This window comes from Eucyclogobius newberryi, unplaced genomic scaffold (genome assembly GCF_026437365.1).
Source record: "Eucyclogobius newberryi isolate DKJ021-1_F unplaced genomic scaffold, fEucNew1.0.hap1 SCAF_17, whole genome shotgun sequence".
NCBI classification, from domain to species: Eukaryota; Metazoa; Chordata; class Actinopteri; order Gobiiformes; family Gobiidae; genus Eucyclogobius; species Eucyclogobius newberryi.
In genome coordinates, this window is record NW_027315801.1 from 21,379,603 (window position 1) to 21,401,867 (window position 22,265).

General features: G+C 40.9%; 2 protein-coding genes across 3 annotated transcripts in view; both read right to left on the bottom strand.

Annotated features, from left to right (window-relative positions):
- The window catches only part of fgd1 (FYVE, RhoGEF and PH domain containing 1), a 28,671-nt gene extending 16,994 nt beyond the window's left edge, over positions 1-11,677 (bottom strand). Inside the window, exons 1-2 of one of the 2 annotated variants that reach the window (XM_072449401.1) lie at positions 11,376-11,677; positions 175-447 (exon numbers count right to left, since the gene is read on the bottom strand). In XM_072449401.1, coding sequence (XP_072305502.1) covers positions 175-447; positions 11,376-11,472 — 370 coding nt within the window. In that variant the 5' untranslated portion in view covers positions 11,473-11,677. Of the gene's footprint in view, positions 1-174; positions 448-8,084; positions 8,316-11,375 lie in introns of those variants that run through there. The other variant, XM_072449402.1, reaches the window with a different exon arrangement.
- Positions 11,678-13,763: 2,086 nt separating this feature from the next.
- LOC140363587 (uncharacterized) lies at positions 13,764-19,187 on the bottom strand. The gene is made up of 10 exons (XM_072450222.1): positions 18,910-19,187; positions 18,077-18,250; positions 17,733-17,890; positions 17,278-17,476; positions 16,534-16,630; positions 14,962-15,133; positions 14,490-14,593; positions 14,330-14,390; positions 14,014-14,243; positions 13,764-13,817 (listed from the first exon to the last, which is right to left on the bottom strand). Exons 1-10 carry the CDS (start codon positions 19,185-19,187, stop codon positions 13,764-13,766), a joined length of 1,527 nt encoding a protein of 508 aa, XP_072306323.1.
- Positions 19,188-22,265: the final 3,078 nt, after the last annotated feature.

Here is a 22,265-nt window from a genome sequence, read left to right on the forward strand (position 1 = left end):
ATAAACGCAGAATTAAACAAAGCTGGAGAAAAAACAGGACTAAAATAGAACAAAATCAAGTCTACAGTTGAATTAAACTGAGCTCAATTGGGACCAGTGTAAACGCACCCTAAATCAGGCAAGAATCAAGTCCAAGTCATGATTAAACATTATTGATAAAAAATGTATTCTCACTTTGTGGTTTAGGCCCCAGCGGCAGTCTCTTTCTGGTTGAGGGAGTTAGAGCGCCCCCTGGCAGCTCTGGAGGGCCCCTGTCATTTACTAACAAACCCCCCTCCACAGGCCCTGACCCTTCGTCCATGTGCCCCGCCCCTTCATCCAGAGAGGCAGGGTCAGAGCAGGAAGCTGCGGTGTCAGAGTCATCCAGAGGTCCCTGAAGTCCACATGGAGAGCAGGAAGGGTCAAGGGGGCCGGGCTTCAACGCACTGGGACTGGAGGAGGATGGACCTGAAAGTCAATAGTCTAATATTAATCTCATTTGCATTAAGAAAAAAGTGATCACTCCAGCATTCTTGTTTAGTCTTGTATTAATGTATTTCATTTGTATTCAAATATGTTTTTTAGGGTAAGTTTAGTCCTTTCAGATAATACATGAATACAAAATATTTGATGAGGTCTAGGTAAAAAACAGATGTGCATTTGAGTGCCTCCCAGTAACAACATGCATCCCGTTCATTAGCCCCTCCGCTTTTTCTCTCTGTGTCTAATTGTGATTGGTTGCAGAGCTTTTCCCGGAGGTCACCTTCATTAAACTCTGACCTCTGTGTTAGCTGATTTACCCACAACCCCCTGCAGCAGGTGGAGAGTATTCCACAGTTGTGTGCAGATGTGAGGTCAGTCATGCGTGAACCATATGGAAACATTCAGACACGGATTTAAATCAGCTGATCCACTCGGCGCTAGCGTTGTGCCAAGCTGAAGCATGACTAATATACAAGTTATATTGCTATTTATGGAACATTTTTAAGTATTAGTTTGTGGTTTGTTTTATTATTGAGACTTAAGACACTCCTGTCAGTAGTCCTTGTACGGGATATTATATAATGATACTACCAATAGAGTTGGCAATATAAATGTGAATATAGAGTATATATAATTCATAGTAAAAAATAATGCAAAACTTATTTTGTGATTAATTTGACATCTCATATTTGTCTGATAATTAAACCGTGACTAATGTGTTTAAATACATGTGTCAATACATTTCTGTTGGATTAATATAATATAGTCAATATTGCCCACCCTTAACTACCACCACTAATAATAATAATAATACCATGCTTGCATACAAAACAGCCCTTTCATTTCTTCTAGGTCAATACAGATAGTAATTGTCCATTTCAAACCACTATAGATGTTTTGTTCATGTGTCCATAGATTTCTCGCTATTCAATTTTGTGCCGAGTTAAGACCAGTTCAGACCCATTGATTTTGCCTGACTCAGCGAATATCGAACCAGGTCGATTCACAGGGACCACAATGTAAATAAGGGCTGGGAAAGTCAAGAGCCGATGCAGTATACAAGGTCTAGATTGTCTTAAGAAGGTCACAATAGTCACTGGTTTAGTCCTAGTTTAATCTTAGTGTACTTGTCCTGCATAGTACGGTTATTCACCAATCATATTTTTCCTGAGATAAAAGGCACCTGTCATCACCTTTGAACCCTCACACTTCACCTCTTGCCTATGAACTCGTCACGGTCCATAACTCTAATTTTATTGCCAAGTTGGAAGAAGGGCAAAAGATGTAAAACAAATGTTATCAAGTTTTCCTTTGCCGTGTTTGATGAAGTACGTTCAAGCTACACAATGGCAGCTCACTGTTGCAGCTTTTACTTCTCTGACATGACTTGATGGGCCTTTTGGTTCACTTCTGGCGGTAAGAACCAGTTCTTTAGTGAATCAGAAGACTTTAAACAAACTTACAACTTACTTACATATTGATTATTTCTATATTGGCCCTTAAGAACCACCACTTCCTTTCTTTGGATAGTCACTAATGGCTATATACAGTATGATAATGATTTACTACCACTCAACTTTGTGACCTGTAACTCCTCCTCAAACTGGACTGAACTCCATTCACAAACAAACACTTTTATTAAGAACCTCCTTTTCTTTAGAAACCACCCAGAATCCTCAGCTGGACTTCAGGATGTCTGACTCAGTTTGACTTCAGCTGAAATGTATGTAGTCACCAAGAAACATCCTTACACCACCATCCCCATTCCAGTAAGTCCTGGTTCAGTCTAGTCATTTGTTTAGTCCTGGTCAAGTCAAGTCTTAGCTCCCCGTGGCCAATGTTTGTGTAAGATATAAATAAAGTTTTGTTTTTGAGGAAGTGGCCAGGGCAGATGGAGGTCATGGGAAAACACAGCAGTTTAACGAGGACCAGACGCAGCGTTCGGGGGAGGCTCAGGAAGTAGGGAAAAATCAGATCGGGGCAGAATCACAACTCGTATACAGTATTTATAGTGGTATATTACTAGAAGTACAAGTTGGCGTCATGGTTGCAGTTGTTGTGGTTGTAATACTAGTAGTGGTGGTAGTTTTAGCAGTATCAGCAGCAATAATAAGAAAAAATAGTAGCCTAAATATCAAAATAACAAGACAACATGAGACAATAAAGTTTAATGTGACTTAACAGCAGCAGTAATATTAGAAGTAGCAGCAATAGTATCAGGTAATAGCTGTAGTATTAGTCATATATTTAGCGATGTGATCTCTGTGTCTGTGGTATTCGTTCTGCCCGTTTAGGTGCATGGTAACTCGGCCTCTACTTCAGGAAGTAAAATATACTTATCTCAATAGAGTTAATTGTGAAGACAACGTCTTTAATACTGTTAGAAGTGTCTGTAGTGTTTCCGGTGAATAATGCGTTTGAATTAGTCTAATATCAGCAGTCAGGAGACAGTGGGGGAGCTGATGTCACTACAGGTCACGGTGGTAAATTATGTACAGTTACTTTATGTATCAGCACAACTCTGGGGCTCCTCCATTACAGCTGATAACGATGTACTGATACAAATCTCATTAAATAAGGCAGAATACACATATTTATTATAGACTGTGGTACAAACCCCTGAGTCTGCATTGACTGATTGTGTTCTTCCTTTAGATAAACATCTCAATGAGTCATTAGATTTTGCATGTATAATGTTGGTGTCCTAGTGTCTCGGAATAAGTAACGCTTATTAAGTTATGAAATGATTATGTTGCTTGGTACAAGGTGCACTGTGATTTTTTTCAACTAAAAAAAGAATTAAGTCTTTATCCTAGAATAACAAATGGCAGATATCGAGCACTTTTCCCATGACCCAATAAACCACAGCAGGATTCTGTAAGTCAGACTGCCTAAACCCATGAATATTTAAAGTGTCCTCGAAGTAAATCCAGATCCTCGAAAACACGCCGATTTGAAACGGAGCCCTGTCTGAAACGTCTGAGAAAAGAGGATTATGAGGGAAAATATGAGGGGTAAATCCTGCCTGTCACAGAGAGGAGAGGGCCTACTGTCCAACATAAACAGCATTTAACCATCCACTTTTCTTTGTCAAACATATACGATAAAAAGGAAAGAACATTGCAGAATCAACAGCACAAAATACATCTACTTTGTATTCATGTGTAGTGATTTGTAGCCCGGTTGGCTGTCTATGTTAGGCTTTTTGGGTAAACATTTCACACAGCTCTCTTAAAGCCGTTCCTTAAAATGGATGACAAAGAAGAAAACCAGGTCTAAAATAAATAATAAAGACTTGAAAATAAACTCATGAATTAGACAAAACAATCACTAAATGTAATACAATCTACTCTCAGAAGTACTCTAATACACACACATATTACAGAGATAGATGAGCTGCTGCTGCTGCTGCTGCTTCTGCTGCTGCTCTGTGCGCGTTCACGTGAAGGAGGGGGGTGTGTCCGCGTCTGCACATTCGACCTTTTTTCCCCTCAAGCAAATTACCTTTGCTTCTGCCTCCAAGGACAATAAACCCGGCTACAGTTTCACTTCATCGCTTAAACATGTCTGCTTCGATCCGACGTCATTGCCAATGAGCCGATCGATACGTCCGTGCGAGCGCGACGAATCTGGGTCATAATTCTGTCAATTTAGCCGGAAAAACGCGTCTTTTCACAATAAAACGAATTCGCAATCAGATGATCTTATTGTTGTGTATTTTTTTGCTTATAAATACTTTCGTGTTTAGTGCGTTTCTATGCGCATTCCGTGTGGGGGGAAAGGCGCTGAAGGACGCGCAGATGTTGCCAGCCAGTGTAGCCTACATTCACTGCGGCGAGATGTCGGTCAGTGCGTGCGCGTGCGGATCCCAGCCCCCACCGCGTTTACGAGCTCCAACAGCAGCAGCAGCTCCAGCAGCTCCAGCAGCAGCAGCAGCAGCAGCAGCAGCAGCAGCAGCAGCTCCAGCTCCAGCAGCAGCAGCAGCAGCAGCAGCAGCAGCAGCAGCAGCAGCAGCAGCAGCAGCAGCTCCAGCTCCAGCAGCAGCAGCAGCAGCAGCAGCAGCAGCAGCAGCAGCTCCAGCTCCAGCAGCAGCAGCAGCAGCAGCAGCAGCAGCAGCAGCAGCAGCAGCTCCAGCTCCAGCAGCAGCAGCAGCAGCAGCAGCAGCAGCTCCAGCAGCAGCAGCAGCAGCAGCAGCAGCAGCAGCAGCAGCTCCAGCTCCAGCAGCAGCAGCAGCAGCAGCAGCAGCAGCAGCAGCAGCAGCAGCTCCAGCTCCAGCAGCAGCAGCAGCAGCAGCAGCAGCTCCAGCAGCAGCAGCAGCAGCTCCAGCAGCAGCAGCAGCAGCAGCAGCAGCAGCAGCAGCAGCTCCAGCTCCAGCAGCAGCAGCTCCAGCAGCAGCAGCAGCAGCAGCAGCAGCTCCAGCTCCAGCAGCAGCAGCAGCAGCAGCTCCAGCTCCAGCAGCAGCAGCAGCAGCAGCAGCAGCAGCAGCTCCAGCAGCAGCAGCAGCAGCAGCAGCAGCTCCAGCTCCAGCAGCAGCAGCTCCAGCAGCAGCAGCAGCAGCAGCAGCAGCTCCAGCAGCAGCAGCAGCAGCAGCAGCAGCTCCAGCTCCAGCAGCAGCAGCAGCTCCAGCAGCAGCAGCAGCAGCAGCTCCAGCTCCAGCAGCAGCAGCAGCAGCAGCAGCTCCAGCTCCAGCAGCAGCAGCAGCAGCAGCTCCAGCTCCAGCAGCAGCAGCTCCAGCTCCAGCAGCAGCAGCAGCTCCAGCAGCAGCAGCAGCAGCAGCAGCTCCAGCTCCAGCTCCAGCAGCAGCAGCAGCAGCAGCTCCAGCTCCAGCAGCAGCAGCAGCAGCAGCTCCAGCTCCAGCAGCAGCAGCTCCAGCAGCAGCAGCCCCGGTCCCGGTCCCTCTCTCTGTCCGCACCAACTGTCTACACGTGCAACCGTGCGATGAGGGATGCGCAGAGGGATTATAAATCGCCAGAGTTACGATATAAACTAATGGAGAGGAACGAGATTTAATATGGCACGTGTGGAGGGAGCGTGCGTGCGCGTGGAAGTGGAAGAGGTGGTATGCGGTGTGCGCTAGAATTAAAATGGGGGTCTGGTAATTTGATGGAACGCTGGTGAAAATGGTTCGTAGGGGATAAAAACCGTTGACTCTAGCACAAAAATTAAATGTGCGTAAAATAAAGAGGCCAAGGCTTATTTAAAGGGGCACCCAACAAGGGCTAGGTCTGTATGTGAAAATATTTAATGCAGACTTTTTAGCTTAAACTATACCAACGGATAGAAAGTAATTGCACTTTAACTCAGGGCGTGCTAAATATGTTTAGCAAATGTTTTGGACCAAAACAAACAAACTATACAGGCTATAACAAAGCAATACCTAAAATGTTATTTCAAGTTTCAACACAAATACAGTGCTACACCTGAACACTTTCCATATATATATGTTTGTCGGCTGCAAGTCATTCATATTCACTATTATTATTATTATTTTTAGCCCAAAATTACAACAGCAGGGCTTTAACAAATCTTAACTCACACAGTAGTTCTGGAACTTTTCACACCAAATACAATAGTAATTGGCTTTTCGAGTACTACCAGACCAAACCAGGTCTTTAACAGGGACTATACAAGTTCTAAATGAGGGCTAAACCAGAGCAAAGGACTATATCATTTCAGGCCTAAAACTTCAAACTTATAATTGAAGGGTTGTCCGCACCCCAGTAGCTCACGTACGACAATTTGAGAACCACCAAACAAGTCACTCCAAAGCGCATTGAATCCCAATAGATCCATAATTGAATCAACAAACATCTGGATTTTGCCTGACCATTTTGTATCAATGCTGATGTCACCTCAAAGTCTGCCATGTCCCTGGTCCTGAGTAATATTCCAGTGCGGTCTTTCCCTATGGAGGTTGCATGTTCTCCCCGTGCCCCATCTCTCAAAGTGGGTTTTCTTTGCCATTTTGGTACAGCAGACTGACTAGATTTCTTGCCCATACCCAGGCTAATGCGCCTGATAGAGTAACCAGAGAAGAAAGCAAGTTTTCCAAAGACAACAAAGGCTAACAACATCAAGTCATATATGAGAAATCCAGCAATTTTTCTCCCTGCTGTTCATATGGGGGTGTCATTTTCTTTTAAATACTGTAATTGTTTGACATTTGTAATTATAGCCCTAATCACTCAACTCCATTACACTGCTTCTCCAAACTGTCAGGTGACATCTGAGAATAGATGCTAAAGATGCCAAAAGGATGTCCTGAAGGATATATTTTAAAGTACTAGATAACAAAAGCTTTTTCTTTAGGTGTCATTGATTTATACCACACATTCTTACATTTTCAAAACACAAAGTCAACTGCCTGCTGCTGTTTTCATGCAGGGGGTGTGTCACTGCTTGTCATTCTGATATTATGCTGGGTTTGGGTGTGTGTCTTACAAATAATTCCTTTCTCTTTCCTTGTAGCCGCCACATGATCCAAATGTCTTATAGCGGAATGGAACATTTGCCCGAAATGTGCAACTTTTTGATTGTCAATCAGAACAAGGTTTATTGCCATTGTCAGTGAACAAAATTCACAAGCAGGAACTTGTTTCGGTGTTAAGATGCAATATACGGCAATGAATAATAATAGCAATAGAAATAAGTATATAAAATCAAATAAGGCATGCATAAATTAAGAATTTACTGATAAAATCAAGATAAACTTGGTCACAGTATGAACACAAAAGTTACAAATGGGCCATACAAGCCGATGAATGTTCAATGTTTGACAAAATGGTGCCCATTGAAGCCTCAAAAAAAAGAAGGATCTTGTAATACAAACTCATATGGGCCTAGTTCAATGTCCAAGAGATGGCTGCATTGAATGAAAATACATATTGGTGGGATTTAGAGTGGACAGATGTTTCAGGCAAAGGTTATGGTAATCAATGGCATACAGCCTATTGGAATGCAGCTTTGATATTTTGATTAAAAAGCAGGCATAGGGTCTATGGATATGTTCTACGCACAGCTAAACACTACAGTGATATTTAGATTGACGTGTATCTGAATAGAAGTAGGTTAAATGCAGTTACATTGGATTTTGCAACTGCACGTGAGCAGAATGCGTATTTAAGATCAGAGCACTTTCTAACAGCAGAATCTGCGTGTGCAGTACTATGCAGTGTCACAAGTTGAAATCTAGCTTGCGTCTCTGCAGCACGCGTTGCTTCTGTGCAAATATGTGTCAAAGCGCGTGCGTGTGCGCGCGAAGAGGCGGTGCAGAATTACGCGTGCGTGTGGTGGAAAAATGGTAGTGTCTGTGCACAGCTCCGTATCACATACACGCCTTTAATCTCATGACAATGGCATGACACGTCAAGGTTAGATTAGACTGAGCTGGAGCTGCAGATGTGGACGCTATAAGCGGATGTGAGGCACGTTTCACTGAGTGTGCGCGTGACAGTGCGCGCGCCAGATGCTTTGCCCTTTAAAATGTCATGGAGGAGCTGACAGACAAAATCCAGGAGATGGAAGGTTTACAGGAGTTTTGACAAATGGGATGATGCATCCGAGTGAATGTGTGTGGACGTGCGCGCGTGTCCGTGGTGCAGTCCGCGCGTGCACTCACTCACCCCTGGTCAGGCTGCTTCTGTCCATATACATCGCGCAGCAAAGCACAAATCCGGTCATGAACGAAGGCGTCGGTGCGGGGAGACAGCGGGTCTCCCGGCTCCACAGCAGTGAACACGGTAAAACAGGTCACCCCGCGAACATGCACTCGGGCCGGTGGTCCGGTGTGGTGGCAGGGGGCACGATGGTGGTGGCTCCGGGCGCAGGCAGCAGCGGACGGACGGCTAAGCTGAAGCCCGGGGAGTGCGCTCAGTAGCGGGGCTCGGCTGCCGCTGCTGCCGGTGTCTGTGGGCGGAGCCTGTCTCCTCCGCGCGTTTCCATGGCGACGCACTCTGCCATCGATTTTCCACTATTTAAGCTTAGACTACATTTTTTTTTCTATTAAAGAGTGTGGGGGATATCTGTCTCAGGTATTTAGTCCTGGTTCAGTTTTGATTAATTCTATTATGTTTTTAGTTCAGTCCGGGTCTATTCAGGTTCAGTCCTGGCTCTTGGAGACTAGTTCTTTTTGGGGGATTACGATGGCGCTCATGGCTTTGCACCTATTGTAAATTAGACTTGGCACATTTTAATATTTTCTTTAAATCAGCCCTTGGAACAAAGCCAAGGAAAACAAGTTTAAACCCTTTCAGTCCTAAACTTGTTTTTGTTGTGTTGCTTTTAATGGCAGTACTATAGTTGTACATCTTCAAAGTATGTGTTTTACACCATACCGTGGTAGGTAAAAAAGTAGAGAGAGAAAGCGAGAGAGAAAGCAAGAGCGAAAGCGAGAGAAAAAGCGAGAGAAAAATCGAGAGCTTTGTCCTAAACTAGCCGATGGTCAAGTCAAGGTCATGAGGTCTTTAGGTTTGGTCCTGGTTTAGTCCTTGCTTGTGTCTTCCTCTCATCTCCCACAGTTCCAGATCACATTGCATCAGTGCAGACTGATGGACACAGACAACGTTTAACCCTTTGAACTCTGCAGTCCCACCCTCTGAGACACTGCTTCTCCAAAGAGATGAGAGGTCAACATCATGACACCAACAGCATCATGCATCCTCTACTCCACACAAACCAGACTACAGTTGACAAGAATAAGTACAGCTGGACATCCCCGTTATAAACATGGAACCAGTCTACTTCCTGTCTGCAGTCCAAAGTCTGGTCCAGGGACAAGAAAAAGAGGAATTAGACTGACATTATATGGCCTACATAGATACAAAATAATTATGTTTTAACTGACCACCAATAGCCAACATTGGTCGTGTCTTGTCCATCGAAGGAACAGCAAGGATGTAACTTGTTCAAGGCAAATTTATTAATCCAGGTTCATGGGAACTGTGCATTGCTGAAGGAATGATACATTTGTACCCTTGGTTTAATTCTGGTTTCGTCCTGGTTTAGTCCTACATTTAGGTTAGACAAAACATGGTCTACACACTGAGTGTGAAACAGCTGAGGCTATTTTTACAGAGGCACTTCATTCATATCTCTGGACAGGGCACAGCAGTGCATTGTGGGAGACCGAATACATACAGTCGGCTGCAAGGGTCCATACGATTTAGGAAACAATATCATCACTTCTTCTATCTCAGCAAGAAGACTACTGTCAGAGGGATATTAATAAATAAATAAAGCAACAACAAAAAAAGAAACTACAACTGAAAAGTACAACTAATACACCCAGTGCCACCAACACTATAGATAGTTGAAAATATTTGATACATTGAACTAATTTTATTGAAATTGTGTCTACTGACCTGACTACATTACATACAACCCAACTTTTTAATGACTAGTGATAGTTGACCTGTAAATGGAATCTGATCAAATATTACCAGAAATGGATTGTATTGCATTCCAAAATACGTGCAAATGACAAATTATATATATTTAAACCATTACAAGTATGACCTAGTAAGTGCTTACGTACCTCTGGTTGGGAAACAGTGAGTTATTGTAATGTAGTTATTGTCATTTGTCATTGTGAAGTGTGCATGTTATTATGTTATTTTCAACCATTGAAATTTTCCTAAATATTTTCTCCTTATACTCTTGAATTCAGGATGAATTCCTCAACTTATAAAAAAGCCAAAGCAGTTATTTGACTAGCTGAGTATTGTTGATGCTATGGGACATATAGTAATAGTAATTATTCATCATGGCAGTAGTTGTATATAATAGTAATAGTAAGGTTTATATTTAGCTTGTTGCGCATATAAAGTGTGTTGTTTGACAAAGCAGTGAGAGCTAGTGCCACGTTGTGTCTGTGGTTGACTCTGAACTCTGTATTAAACCACAAACTCTCAGTCTCCAGATTCTACAGCGTGGAAAGACTTCCAAAACCACGATCTGTGCTGGATATTTGCACCTCACATGTTAGGAGGGGGAAGTGTCTGGGGTGAGGGAGGAACTATACTGAGTTTTTGCTAGAAAATTGTAATAAAGAGTTGTTGTTGTTGTTGTTGTTGTTGTTGTTGTAACCCATAAATCCTGGGTCATTTTTAGACTTAACCTTTCACTTGTTTATTAGCAACTTGCTAATAAACAAAGTGCAGTATTGTATCATTAGTTCTGTTTTCTTCTGAAAAATGTACAAAACACCATATTGTACCATAAATTATCTCCTCGTTTATCAAACCTTACCTCCACACAATCGTCTCTTTGATCTAATCCCAGTTTGTTTGTGCATCATAAGACCATTTCACTGCTCTGAAGCTGGACATGGACACGTGACCGTCCACCGTGACCTCCTCCATGTCATAATTAGATTCAGTTTAATGAAAAGAAACGGTGTGACCTAAAGACTATTAGATGAAGGGTTTGATGAACACGCTTTAGAACAAGGAGAAAAATGCTAAGATGAAAAGAAGGAATAACAACAATTCAGTCAAATAAAAAGGGTCTATTATGCTCCGAGTGTCTTCTGTCAGAGCATAATAGAAAAAGTTGTTTGGGACTTTTAGACATAGCACCGGTATTCATCACGTCTAGTTCAAACTTCCCCCAAGCGGATATAATCATTAAGTTTGGCTGCAGAATTTGGGTTTGACATGTCAAATGTGAGCCAAATCTGATCTGAGGGTCCCCATCAAGAGTAACCATAAAGGATTAGACTATTACTGGATGAAAACCGTACAGAAGAACAAGCAAAGTTCGGAAATCAAACTCTGAACCTTCTTGCTCCTCAATGTGCAAATTGCAAACCACTGTACAAGCGGTGTGTCCCTGTGTGTGTAAGTGGCAAAACTCACCTGTGGGCGTGGTCAGGTGGTAGGACTCACCTGTGGGCGTGGTCAGGTGGTAGGACTCACCTGTGGGCGTGGTCAGGTGGTATGAGAAGCGCATGGTGCTGAAGCGGCAGGAGAAGGACTGAGGAGACACAGAAGAACCCGGTCTGTTCAGCCTCATTCTACTGAGCTACAGGACGGCCATTCCCATGATGCTTTACTCCTCTGGCCAACGGGACTTCAACAGGAAACTCGGATGATCCATTCTCTGGTCTGTATCCAATGTCCAAAAAATGTACTCAACGTTTCAGAGCATTCTAGCAGAAGTAAAAATCATCCCACAGTTTGGTCGAATTACTCGGAGATCCAAAAACAAGAAGTTTAAAACCAATTATTCCATTTTGGTTCATAATTTTGCCTTCACAAAATCCACGTATCCAAGTATTCAATGTCCATCCACAAAAAGGAATAAACGTCTTCCAAGTCAAAACTTTTTGCAGAGCACATGCTTTTCCTAACTTTTTCCCTCAGTTTCTTCCCATTAGGTGTGTCTACATGTGGACCATTCTTACAATAAAGATATTTATCATCATTCCCACAGTTACTACTGCTCTACTATGGTAATATTTGAACAAGAAGGTTTAAAGCCTTAAATTAGTAGATATTTTGAAAGTTTGGCTGGCATTAAACGCTGAGAATGGCTAAAAACAAAGAAAGCGGCACAGACCAAAGTATTATGGTAAATTACAAATAGGATGCATTGATTATATGTTTGAATTAATGATTTTTCAAACGCCATGTCCACCTGAATCCCAATTTTAAAAAAATCCATCCAAATTGTACAATGTTTATCTTCCAAATTACCTGCAGATGAAAATGAAACTGCTGCCATTCAATCCATGTTGTCAATAATTACTGCCAGCTCAAGTGCAAATCAATCTGCAGTTTCAAAAGATTTCCCCAGACTTCAAAACAAATACTGGCAGTCGTCAAGATTTCCAAAACTTTCAATGGATGTCTTCCTTTAAAAAAAAAGAAAAAAAGACAAAAGTTCCCAATTACCAGTTCATAAATTCCACATAGGTCTCAGAAATAAAACTTTCTCTCTTCCAAGAACTTCAAACAGAGGCACATTCCTTTGTCCCATTTCTAGCAACAACTTTCAAAATAAAAGCATGTCCCAGTAAAAGATTTATTTCCAAATACTTTTAAGTCATTTTGTTGAAGTTTTTAGAGAAGGTCTTGCCTCTGCCACTCTTGCAGCTCCAACTCTTTTGTGCTCAGTCGTTCCTTAACTCCTCCCTTCTTCCTTTCACTCCTTTCCTTCCTCCTTCCTCCTGTCTCCTAACCCTTAACTCCTTAGATCCTCCCTCTGTCTCGGCTCCACGTCTGCTTCTCATTTACGATTCTTTGGTGAAATCTGAACCGAAAGGAAAACGACTGCCGGTCCACAGAGAAATTCCAGAAATTCGCCCACTGCTCATTCCTCCAAATTTAACCCCAAAATAAACTCTGCTTCAGAGAAAGACCTGGGATGACTTTAGGGATCAAACAGGAAGTAGATATTAAAAGTTAGTCATAGCTTAGTCTGTTTTATTTCTGGTCAAGACTACATTTGGACCCGTTTACATTTACTTTACAAAGAGTTTCTAAAAGTATCTGATTGATGACCCAGTGGTAATTTTTTTAGAATCACATTTTTCCATTTGAATTAAGTACAGGTTGTATTACCCCATGTGAAGTCCAACAAGCTATAGCTCATCTGGCTAACAAGGTGGTCACTGACACCACAGCAGAACTACTGTGCTGCTTACGCTGCGTTTTTCTGGGTTTATGAGCCATGGACTGCTGCCTGATTCTGATTCTTAGATTTCAATAACTGCTAAATGTTTGCTCAGAGAATGAACTTAAGAATAACATTGTGTATAAATGCAGAAAAAAGTATTGTACCAAATATGTCTGACCAAAGGGGACAAGGACTTCTGCTTCACAGACCTTTATCTGTCTTGAACCGTAAGCGAGTCAAAAAAACAATAAATCTGGGTCATTACATCAAAGACCGCTTCTGTCAGGCTCCAGAAAACACCTCTCAGGCTCTGTAGAATTCTGATGTATCAGTTCATCAGTCGCTTAAAAGACTATGAACTCAGTTGTGGCGATGGTGAATCCCAGGTGTAGTGCCGTGTGTACCAGTCCTCTAGATGGAAACACTGATACAACCTTGTTTGCATTGTTGTTGTCTGTCATGGGCAGTTTTAAAGAACGTCGAGTAATTAATAATAATAATAAACTTCACAATCATTAAAGCATATGTTATTACAACTATATTTAGTCCAGCTGACAGTGAAATGAGCAAAACGACACCAAATCAAACGAGACAAAAATGAACACAAAGACAAATGTGGATTTAAAATGTAAAAGGGTTTTTATTAAATTGACTAAAACATGAAAATTACATTAAAAGCACATTGTTTAGTCAAAGTATTTGGGCGTTTCTGATCGACGACTTCTCAAACAGTAGCGGGACTAGAACGAGAAAAAAATGGAACGGACAGTTACACTGGATGCCCTTTCTGTTCCATGTTGTTGCAGATTTTAATTCATAGGGATAACAACTTCACTTAGTACTAATAATAACATTATTACAAATTGCTCTGTTGGAAGTCAGATATTCCGAGCTTTTATGACATTGGTGCGTTAAGAGGTGGCTATTATCACTTGCCTGTTTGTCCTCCACCAAGATGCTGTAAACCAGAGGAGAGCCAGAGGAAGCCCGTCTGGATGTGGAGGACCTTCTCTGGCGCCTGCTGGGACTCACAGCCGGAGTCTGAACTGGGGGATCATGGGGTATGGTGTTGTGGAGTGTTGCCTCGTGATAGTTGTAAGCCAGGACAGTGGTGTCAGCTGCAGAGGAACAGACGGTGCTGCTCAAGAGGCGGTCTATACCCCAACCTGACAGACAAAACCAAGGAAAAACACAAATTCACTACTCATTAATATACATTTGACACAAGGCTTAAAGTAGAAGTGTCACTGACCAATGTGTGACAGCTGGGATTGATCAAGGGGGAACTCATCCTCCATTCTCCTCATGTCAGACTTCACAAAACAAGGTTAACAAAAAAAATAGATTACATTAAAACACACAGTAAGCAAGACTTGAAGAATGAATACACAATTGATATTGATTGTATTCACCATTTCTTTTTCTTGTTTAATGCTCCCCGTTTTCCTTTTCTGAGAAGACATTTGTATTTCCTGTTTATGTTCCACGGATTTCCTCTGCTTTGCTCCCAAATTCTCTGAAAAAATAAATCAACAATACAGTACTCACAAACTGAGCAGCTGTTCTTCTACCATCCACTAGAGGGTACTAGATTACACTTTTTATTTTTTTATAACAACTGCAAACGTATATTAGTTTAACATTTTATTCATTCACATTTAATCTTTAAAAAACAAACTTCAGACATAATATACATTCTATTATCTTATTTTGATAAGTTAACAAGATACATTTAAGTTAAACTTTGTTTTCAATTCCTCTTGTTTTTTGTCAAGGCAGCTAATTGTTATCATCATTGTTGAAAAATGTATTCTTTACTGCCTTTACTGATTGAAAATTAGAAACAAATTCAGTACTAGCATTTAGACTAACGGTTCATATTACCTGCATGCTGTAGCGCCACCTGCAGGCTGCGCTGGGTTTTCTGCAGCTGCTGTAGGACAATTAGACTTTGCTGTAGCGGGTCTTTATGTCTTATAATCACAAATATCAACACAAACACAGAGAAAGAGAGGACCAAGCGCCGGAGGACACTTATGTAGGAAGCCACCACCTCCTACAGAAAGAGACATGAGGATGTATGTAAGAATATTAAAAGAATAGTGGCTACACATGAAAGAGGATTTGTATTTTTTATAGCTTGCACAATAGTTTTATTTTTGAAACTAGCAATATTTTCTCCAATATTAAACTTTAGTCAGTGTACTTAAAGTTAAAGGTTGAATGGACGATTTTTTTGGCCCAAATCTGAGTCTCATTTCCTCATGGCGTGGACTGCCGATTAGTCCTGCCACGTATCAATCATAAAACGCACCTACCGCTCACCTGCAGCCGTGTGCGGCTCGTCCCCAGGAGAGCAGCAGTTTCCGCGTGTCTAAGCGCATTGATCTATCATAATAAAGTTCCCTCAGTGTACGGGACCAATTGAAGACGGCGAAAGACGGTATGAGCTGACTCAGAAGAAGACGGAAATCTACGGGAGATGAGAGATGCGATCCGTCACGCTAATAAACAAACGCACGTGTGTGTTGTATCAGTCCGAAAAATTAAAATGAATAAAATAAAAATGCGCATGCGCACTTCCGCCCGAGTTCTCAAATCGTCGAAAAATCATCCTTTAGGCCTTTAAGGCTGGGAAATATGGTGGATAAAAATCAAATCGTGATCTTGTGACAATATGCCATTTTTCCCACCCTCTTCTCCCATTGGTCGGCTTCTGTACTTTAAGTGAGTGACAGTAGGATTTAACCAATTGCAATGGGAGAACTTTCAGAAGAAGCATTTGACTTTAATTCCCTCTTCAAGGTAAAATAATGATACAAAGTTTATATGAATTGTGATAAAATCAAAATCATGATCTGGCTCATAGAAAATGTATGCATATATTTTTTGCCATATCACCCCTTGGTACTTGAAGGTGAACTATGCAACTTTCCGGGTGGATAGTCCGTCACCTGCTTATGTTTGTGGTGATGTTGCGTTGCCATAAATGTTACACAGTTTGGCATTAAACTTATTAGCCTTGCATCTATTCAACTACAGGTGTTACTGCATTATGCTGAAAAATACCTGAATAAACAAGTTTTCTTTCTGTTAGCTGGCCTTGCCTCTTCGCAGACCTGACCAGTAACTTGGCCTGGTAGAATCACTTCGTCATCTCCATGGAAATTGGTGAATTTAATGCCTTGCCGTGGAACATTCTGAGGCAAAGCATCAACATCAAGCATGCGGCGTAACATCCACCAGAAACGTTATTGTAAGTGTTATAATGGATGTTTGTTTCACTGGTAGAGCAGAAAATAATGTCTGTGTTTATCTGTATTAGAGAAGCAAGTGTATCATTAATACATACATACTTTACTTTGCAAATACTTTAGTTAATTGCCTTTTAAAAAGGGTATAAAAATACTTGTGGAGCCATGTACTGCATGTTTGGTGTTTGGTTATTGTTCTCACCATGTGCTGGTGTTCTGGGAGAGTAGAGCTGGTCACAAACTCATATATTTTTCTCTCCAGGTAAAAGTTAGCGCAGACCAGAGACAACAGCAGCAGCCTGGAGAAAACAAACAGACAACTAAACACAGGAATTAAAAGAAGGGCATCAGATTCTCACTGCCAACCTGTTCATAAATACTATGAAGAACACAAGTTACATTCACTCAAGCACTTTTACTGAGTAACTTTGAGTAAAACTGTACTTCTTAAGAGTAGCTTCACATAACGTTTTACTAAGATTGTACTTCTCAGAGCAGCTTTTACAAACCTTTCTGATCCACCGGGTACAAAAATATTTGGACACATTACCTTTTTGTAATATTATAGCAGATTATTCACACTGTAAATAAGAGTAAGTGACACAAATTTAATGCTTTGAACATTTGTGTTTCTTGCACAGCACCTTCGGATAGGATTTTTTTTTTTTTTTATATTTGTGGATACTCAAATAATCATTCTTACAGTATTTCTCCCATCTATATTTTACTGCAGTCATTTCTTGGATCACTACTTGTTACTTCTACTGGATTTATATTTTGGCAAGTCTACTCAGCTCTGATTATTTTTGGGGACAGCAGTGGAATAGAATGGAACAGAAATAGAAGCGTCAAACTCTAATAAAAAGGAATTAGAAACCTACGGCACGTATTTTTAAGGCGATAACTTTATAACATGACGCAGAGAGCAAATGCATGCGTGTTGTACCTGGCTCTGGAGGTGCGGGAGGTGGCGGTGAGCAGGAAAGCGGCCCCCAGCGCTGCAGCGTTGTACAGACACGAGCTCATGCTGTGGGCCTCCATCATCAGGAAACTCTGCAGGAAACTGACTCGATTAAAGAGCTCGGAGAGGGCAAGCTGCTGCTGCTGAGAGACCACAGACATCTCTGAGAACACTGACTGCAGACCTGGAGGAGGAGTAGTAGTAACAAACAAAATATCCAGTCTTTATCATGTATAAAACCTGTTCATCTTGTAGTTTGGTCCTCTACAAATATTACTCTTGGTTCAACAGTTCATTATACAATCTTCTCTCAAGTGAATGTTCCTGGACGGGTTTAAAATGTGCTATTTCACATTGATATTTCACATTCAGATAACCACACCTATGTGCTAAAAAAAAACAGGATAGACCTCGTTTATTGTCTATATGGGACGGTTCACCTTGTGTAGAGTCCTTTAGCGTAGCTCTCAGCTCCTCTCCGTTGGTCAGTATTTCCTGTTGAGCCTGAAGTGCTGCACTCTGAGCTTCCATCAGGTCCTCAGCCACTCGTCTGGTCGACTGCAGCTGCTCCGCTACACCAGCCGAACTCTCGGTTAACCTCAAGTATCAAACATTCAAATATATTAAACATGCATGCATTGGATTTGTCTATGTACATTACACATTCCGGCAGATATTGGGTAGATTGCAATAATAATAATACTATAGTAGTTTAAGTATTTATATTGTCTAGAATTTTACCTAGTTGTCTTTGCCTTGGTTACATCAGTAGCACAGGACTTACCTGTAGATAGTGTCCTCAGCTGTACTCTGCCAGGCCTCAGACTGGAGGAAGTGGCACATGGAGTGTGTGTGGGTGAAGAACTCTGTGTACGCATTAAACGCCACTATATCCATGTGCGCTGTGCATCTGCTGACCTCTGACCCCTCTGGGCAGGCTGGGAAATCACGACCTGAACTGGAAGACATTACTATCAGATTAATAGCTAACTGCCGCGTTTAAAATAACAACAGTAGCGTTTACTTGTCACAGAGGCAGGCAGAATGTGAGTACATGTTTTTTGTGGTTTAGTCAGACAAATATAGGTGATTAATTGATCCTATTGCCTCAATCCTGTGAGGCACTGGGTCTTTCTGTGTAGAGTTTGACTCTGGTGTCATCTGGGATTCATAGAACCGCAGTAACAACACTTGTTTATCCTCCTATCCATAAGAACATGCACAACAGGCTCCTCCCCTGTAGTCTAGGACTCCCCTGAAAAGAAGGACTATCCTGATTAAATTAAAATAAAATATATACCATGCTCAGCGTCAACATTTAAGTGGGCAATTTTATTGTTGATATTTCTTATACAAAAATTCTAAGACCCTATACGAGAGTGGGACACGGGTGAGGAACTGTTGCACATTTTTGGGGGGATTTCAATCCAGCCTGGTAGAACCAAACATCGACCACACAGGTTGGAGGATTAAAGCACCCTGACCAACCATTGCAGCTGAAATGCCATTGAGTCCTTTGGCAAGACCGTGTTACACTAATGTGTGAATAAACTCATTTGAGGCAGTTTATGAGAAACCTGAACACATCCACACGGATACAAGGACGGAGCACCTCACCTGAGCAGGTGACAGTGCGTGAACTTCAGCGCCACTCTGCCCTGGCTCTCTGACGTCATGTCACTACAGCGCGTGTCCAGCTGCTCCAGCGCACGCGCCCAGCATTCTCCATAGCGCGAGGAGGCTGCGTAGCTCCGCACACGCTGCAGCGCCGCTTTGCCACGTGTTGCACCTGTGTCCAGTCCTGAACCCGATGAGTTACCGGAGAACAGGAGCACGAGGAGTAAAGCCGGTGTCAGGACAGCACATGGGACAGCAGGGACACCGCAGAGCGCCATGTTGGTTCGGTCACAAGTTACTGACGTGCTTCATCCAATCAGAGCGCTTGATATCGCCGGAGGAGAGGTCACACAGGGGTCAATACACAGGTAAAGGTGATATTCTGAGATAATCATGAACATCAGAATTAAAGCATCTTGATAAATAAGGCATCTTGATTATGCCATCCAAATGTTGATGTGTGTAAATGACAGCCGGAGTGCATTGAGATGGTGCAAAGTTTACAGGATAATTAGTGTGGTCTATTTTCTGCATGCATGCAATATCCATCACTGTTAATACAGATGCTATAACTCCATCTTATACCATTTTTGGACTGTTTCTTTTTAAATAGTAATTTTAATGAACTTGAACCGTCTTTGAAGGCTGCAATATATGTCATAAAACAACAGCCCAAAGGTCTCCTGGAATCATGTGTATTTAAAATATTTGTTCATCATCTTACAGAAAAAGTGTCTCATCAAGCCAAGGAGCGTGAGTATTGGTTATTCACTCAGGATGTGGAAAGAGCAGTAAATCCCAAACCACCCTCTGGTACAAGCCAAAAGACAAAAAAAAAAGACAGAGTCACACACATTAAATTTTTTTAATGCTAAAGTGCTAATGTCAGAACTTACATTAAATAAAACGTTAATATGTATAGACAGTGAGACAGAAGCCAAGTTCACAAAACCTTTACAAGCTAAATTTTAACCATTTAAACATGTTGCTTTTTGAGATCACAACAAAATTGTACAAAACTATTTTAGATTTTTATGTGTGGTTAAATTTGTGAGATCTGTCTTGAAATGACCTCGTGCTATCTGCAACCCATCCCCTCCCTTACAACAGTTTTCATTTGTCTGTGTGTTTTTGTTTGTTTTATGTTTTTCTTTTATGTATAAAAAAAACAAATAGTAAAAAAAAGTGTTTTTAACCCACGGACTATATATTTGAGGGTAGCAAAAGGGCTAACTAACATACAGCTATTTTGTAATGTAAATGGACAAAGGGATTAATTCCAGTCTAATTTGTGAAATATTTTACATGTTTTTTCCCCAGATACTTAGATATTGTCCTGTTTGCTCAATTTCAAGAGTAAATATTGATAACTTTAGAGTCATTTGGACATAGATTTGTTCTCATATTCAAACATTTAATGGAAGACACATTTTATTAGTATCGACCTTGTGCAATTATGGTACAAGACCAGAAAACTATCCTTCAACAGTTTAAGGAGTTTGAGCAAATTGGTATAATATATGTAAATCAAATGTTAATTAGTCCTTATAGATGTACATCTTGATGCACATTTCACTCTAATTGAAACTTTTTGTTTTGTTTTTACCTCATAAAATTGTAATAATGTCATGGCTTTACCACTTGACAACTGTGACACAATCCAGAGAATACACAATTAAAGATTGGTAAATAAAAGTAATAATATAAGAAGGAAGCCCAATTTACTGACTTGGTCTTCCTCTAACATTGACATGACCGATGATAAATGACGGAGCAGTGTTGCGGTAACTGTTATGATTTACACTGGTCTATTAGAAAATCCTTGTGTAATTTAGTTCCATATAATATCAGGCCACAAAATGTAATAGCATTCAATAGCATATAAATCAGTCCTTGTACTGTAACCTTCTTTAGAGGACTTTGTAAATGAACACTAACAATTCAAAACCTGTTAAGCAGCATTACGGTACTAATTTTGCAATGCAACATGTTTAGGGACAAGGCCAAAACAGATTTTTTTTTTTTTTTTACATTTGAATAGTAGTTTCATATAGAAATAATATTCTGCAGGTCCCGAGCTTATATCAGTGATAAAGTGCTACAGAAGGTGCTTCAGTGCTTTCATTCAAACCTATTCAATCTCAGATACGTGTTCTGTATCACAGTAACAGACACTAATCTCTGGCTATAAAAAGAGGAATAATCATTGCTAAAAGTAATAAATATATCTGTCTGTTTTGGTTGTTTCACAATCAACCTTTATCTAACTATGATATACCATAAAATACCAAATTAGTCATGGTCTACTTGAGTGGATTGAATATTTCAATTATTTTAAATTTGATTTGAGTCAGATAACTTTGTGTCCTTTTACATTTTATTCAACCACAACAATTTCCTACCAGATTAAAAGCACTTAAATAAAGAATATTAAAAGATATATATATATCATATATATATATATATATATATATAAAAACAGCGTTAAATAACATTTCTGTGGCACTTTTCTCAATAGGACCAAAGCACTTTAATATCTGGAGTTAAAAGTTTAAAAAGAAATGTTTCTTGGTATCAGCTTTAAAAAATAAATAAATAAAAATCAACTCTTTCACTACAAGACTTCAGACTTAAATGGAAGTGTCTCTCTTACTGCTTCTGAAACGGAAGAACAAACTGAGCTCACAAAAATCTTAATTACATTTTTGTTGGAGTCTATGCTGGAGCAATAGACAGAAACTGTAGTGGAATTGGATGCATTGTGAGGAAAGGCAACTTGGCAAAATACTTTCCGATATTTTGGATGATGAATTTACCAAAACTTACATTGTTTATCAATTTTGCAATGAGCACTTTATTTATTATTGTGCAGAAGGTTTAATCTATTGGAAGTTGATTCAACCAAGCTGCCTTCCATGTTTCCAAGCATGTACCTGATATTTAGTACACAGAGGTCTGATGCACGCATACTACTGTATATAGTACTAGAGCTTTTATGAATATTATTGAAACCCAGTTAATACACAGTTAAACGTGCAAACTGCCCCATATACCCACAAACTGTCCTGGGGAGCTCAGTCAGTAAAGTTGAATAGTATTACAGAGAGAAGCCATATTGAAGATGCAACACTTAGAATAACAACTAGCAGCACATAGTAGAAAAAGCTTCAGTTGTAGTCATCTGGACTCAGTTTGAAAAAAATAGACGTTTCGACTCTCATCCAAGAGTCATTGTCAATAAAAGAATTATCAGTAAGGCTCCGCCCAATGGGTGGGTCTTACCACAGAACAGTATTAATATCGGAGTTCTCGATCTAAATTCTTTTATTGACAATGACTCTTGGATGAGAGTCGAA

What these genes read in the sequence shown, in the direction of transcription:
- LOC140363587 (XM_072450222.1), bottom strand. Translation starts at nt 19,187, where the DNA reads ATGGCGCTCTGCGGTGTCCCTGCTGTCCCATGTGCTGTCCTGACACCG. An exon ending in ACGCACTGTCACCTGCTCAG is followed by an intron (nt 18,251 to 18,909) that starts GTGAGGTGCTCC and finishes AATGTCTTCCAG; the next exon opens with TTCAGGTCGTGATTTCCCAG. An exon ending in TCCCAGAACACCAGCACATG is followed by an intron (nt 15,134 to 16,533) that starts GTGAGAACAATA and finishes CTCTTTCTGTAG; the next exon opens with GAGGTGGTGGCTTCCTACAT.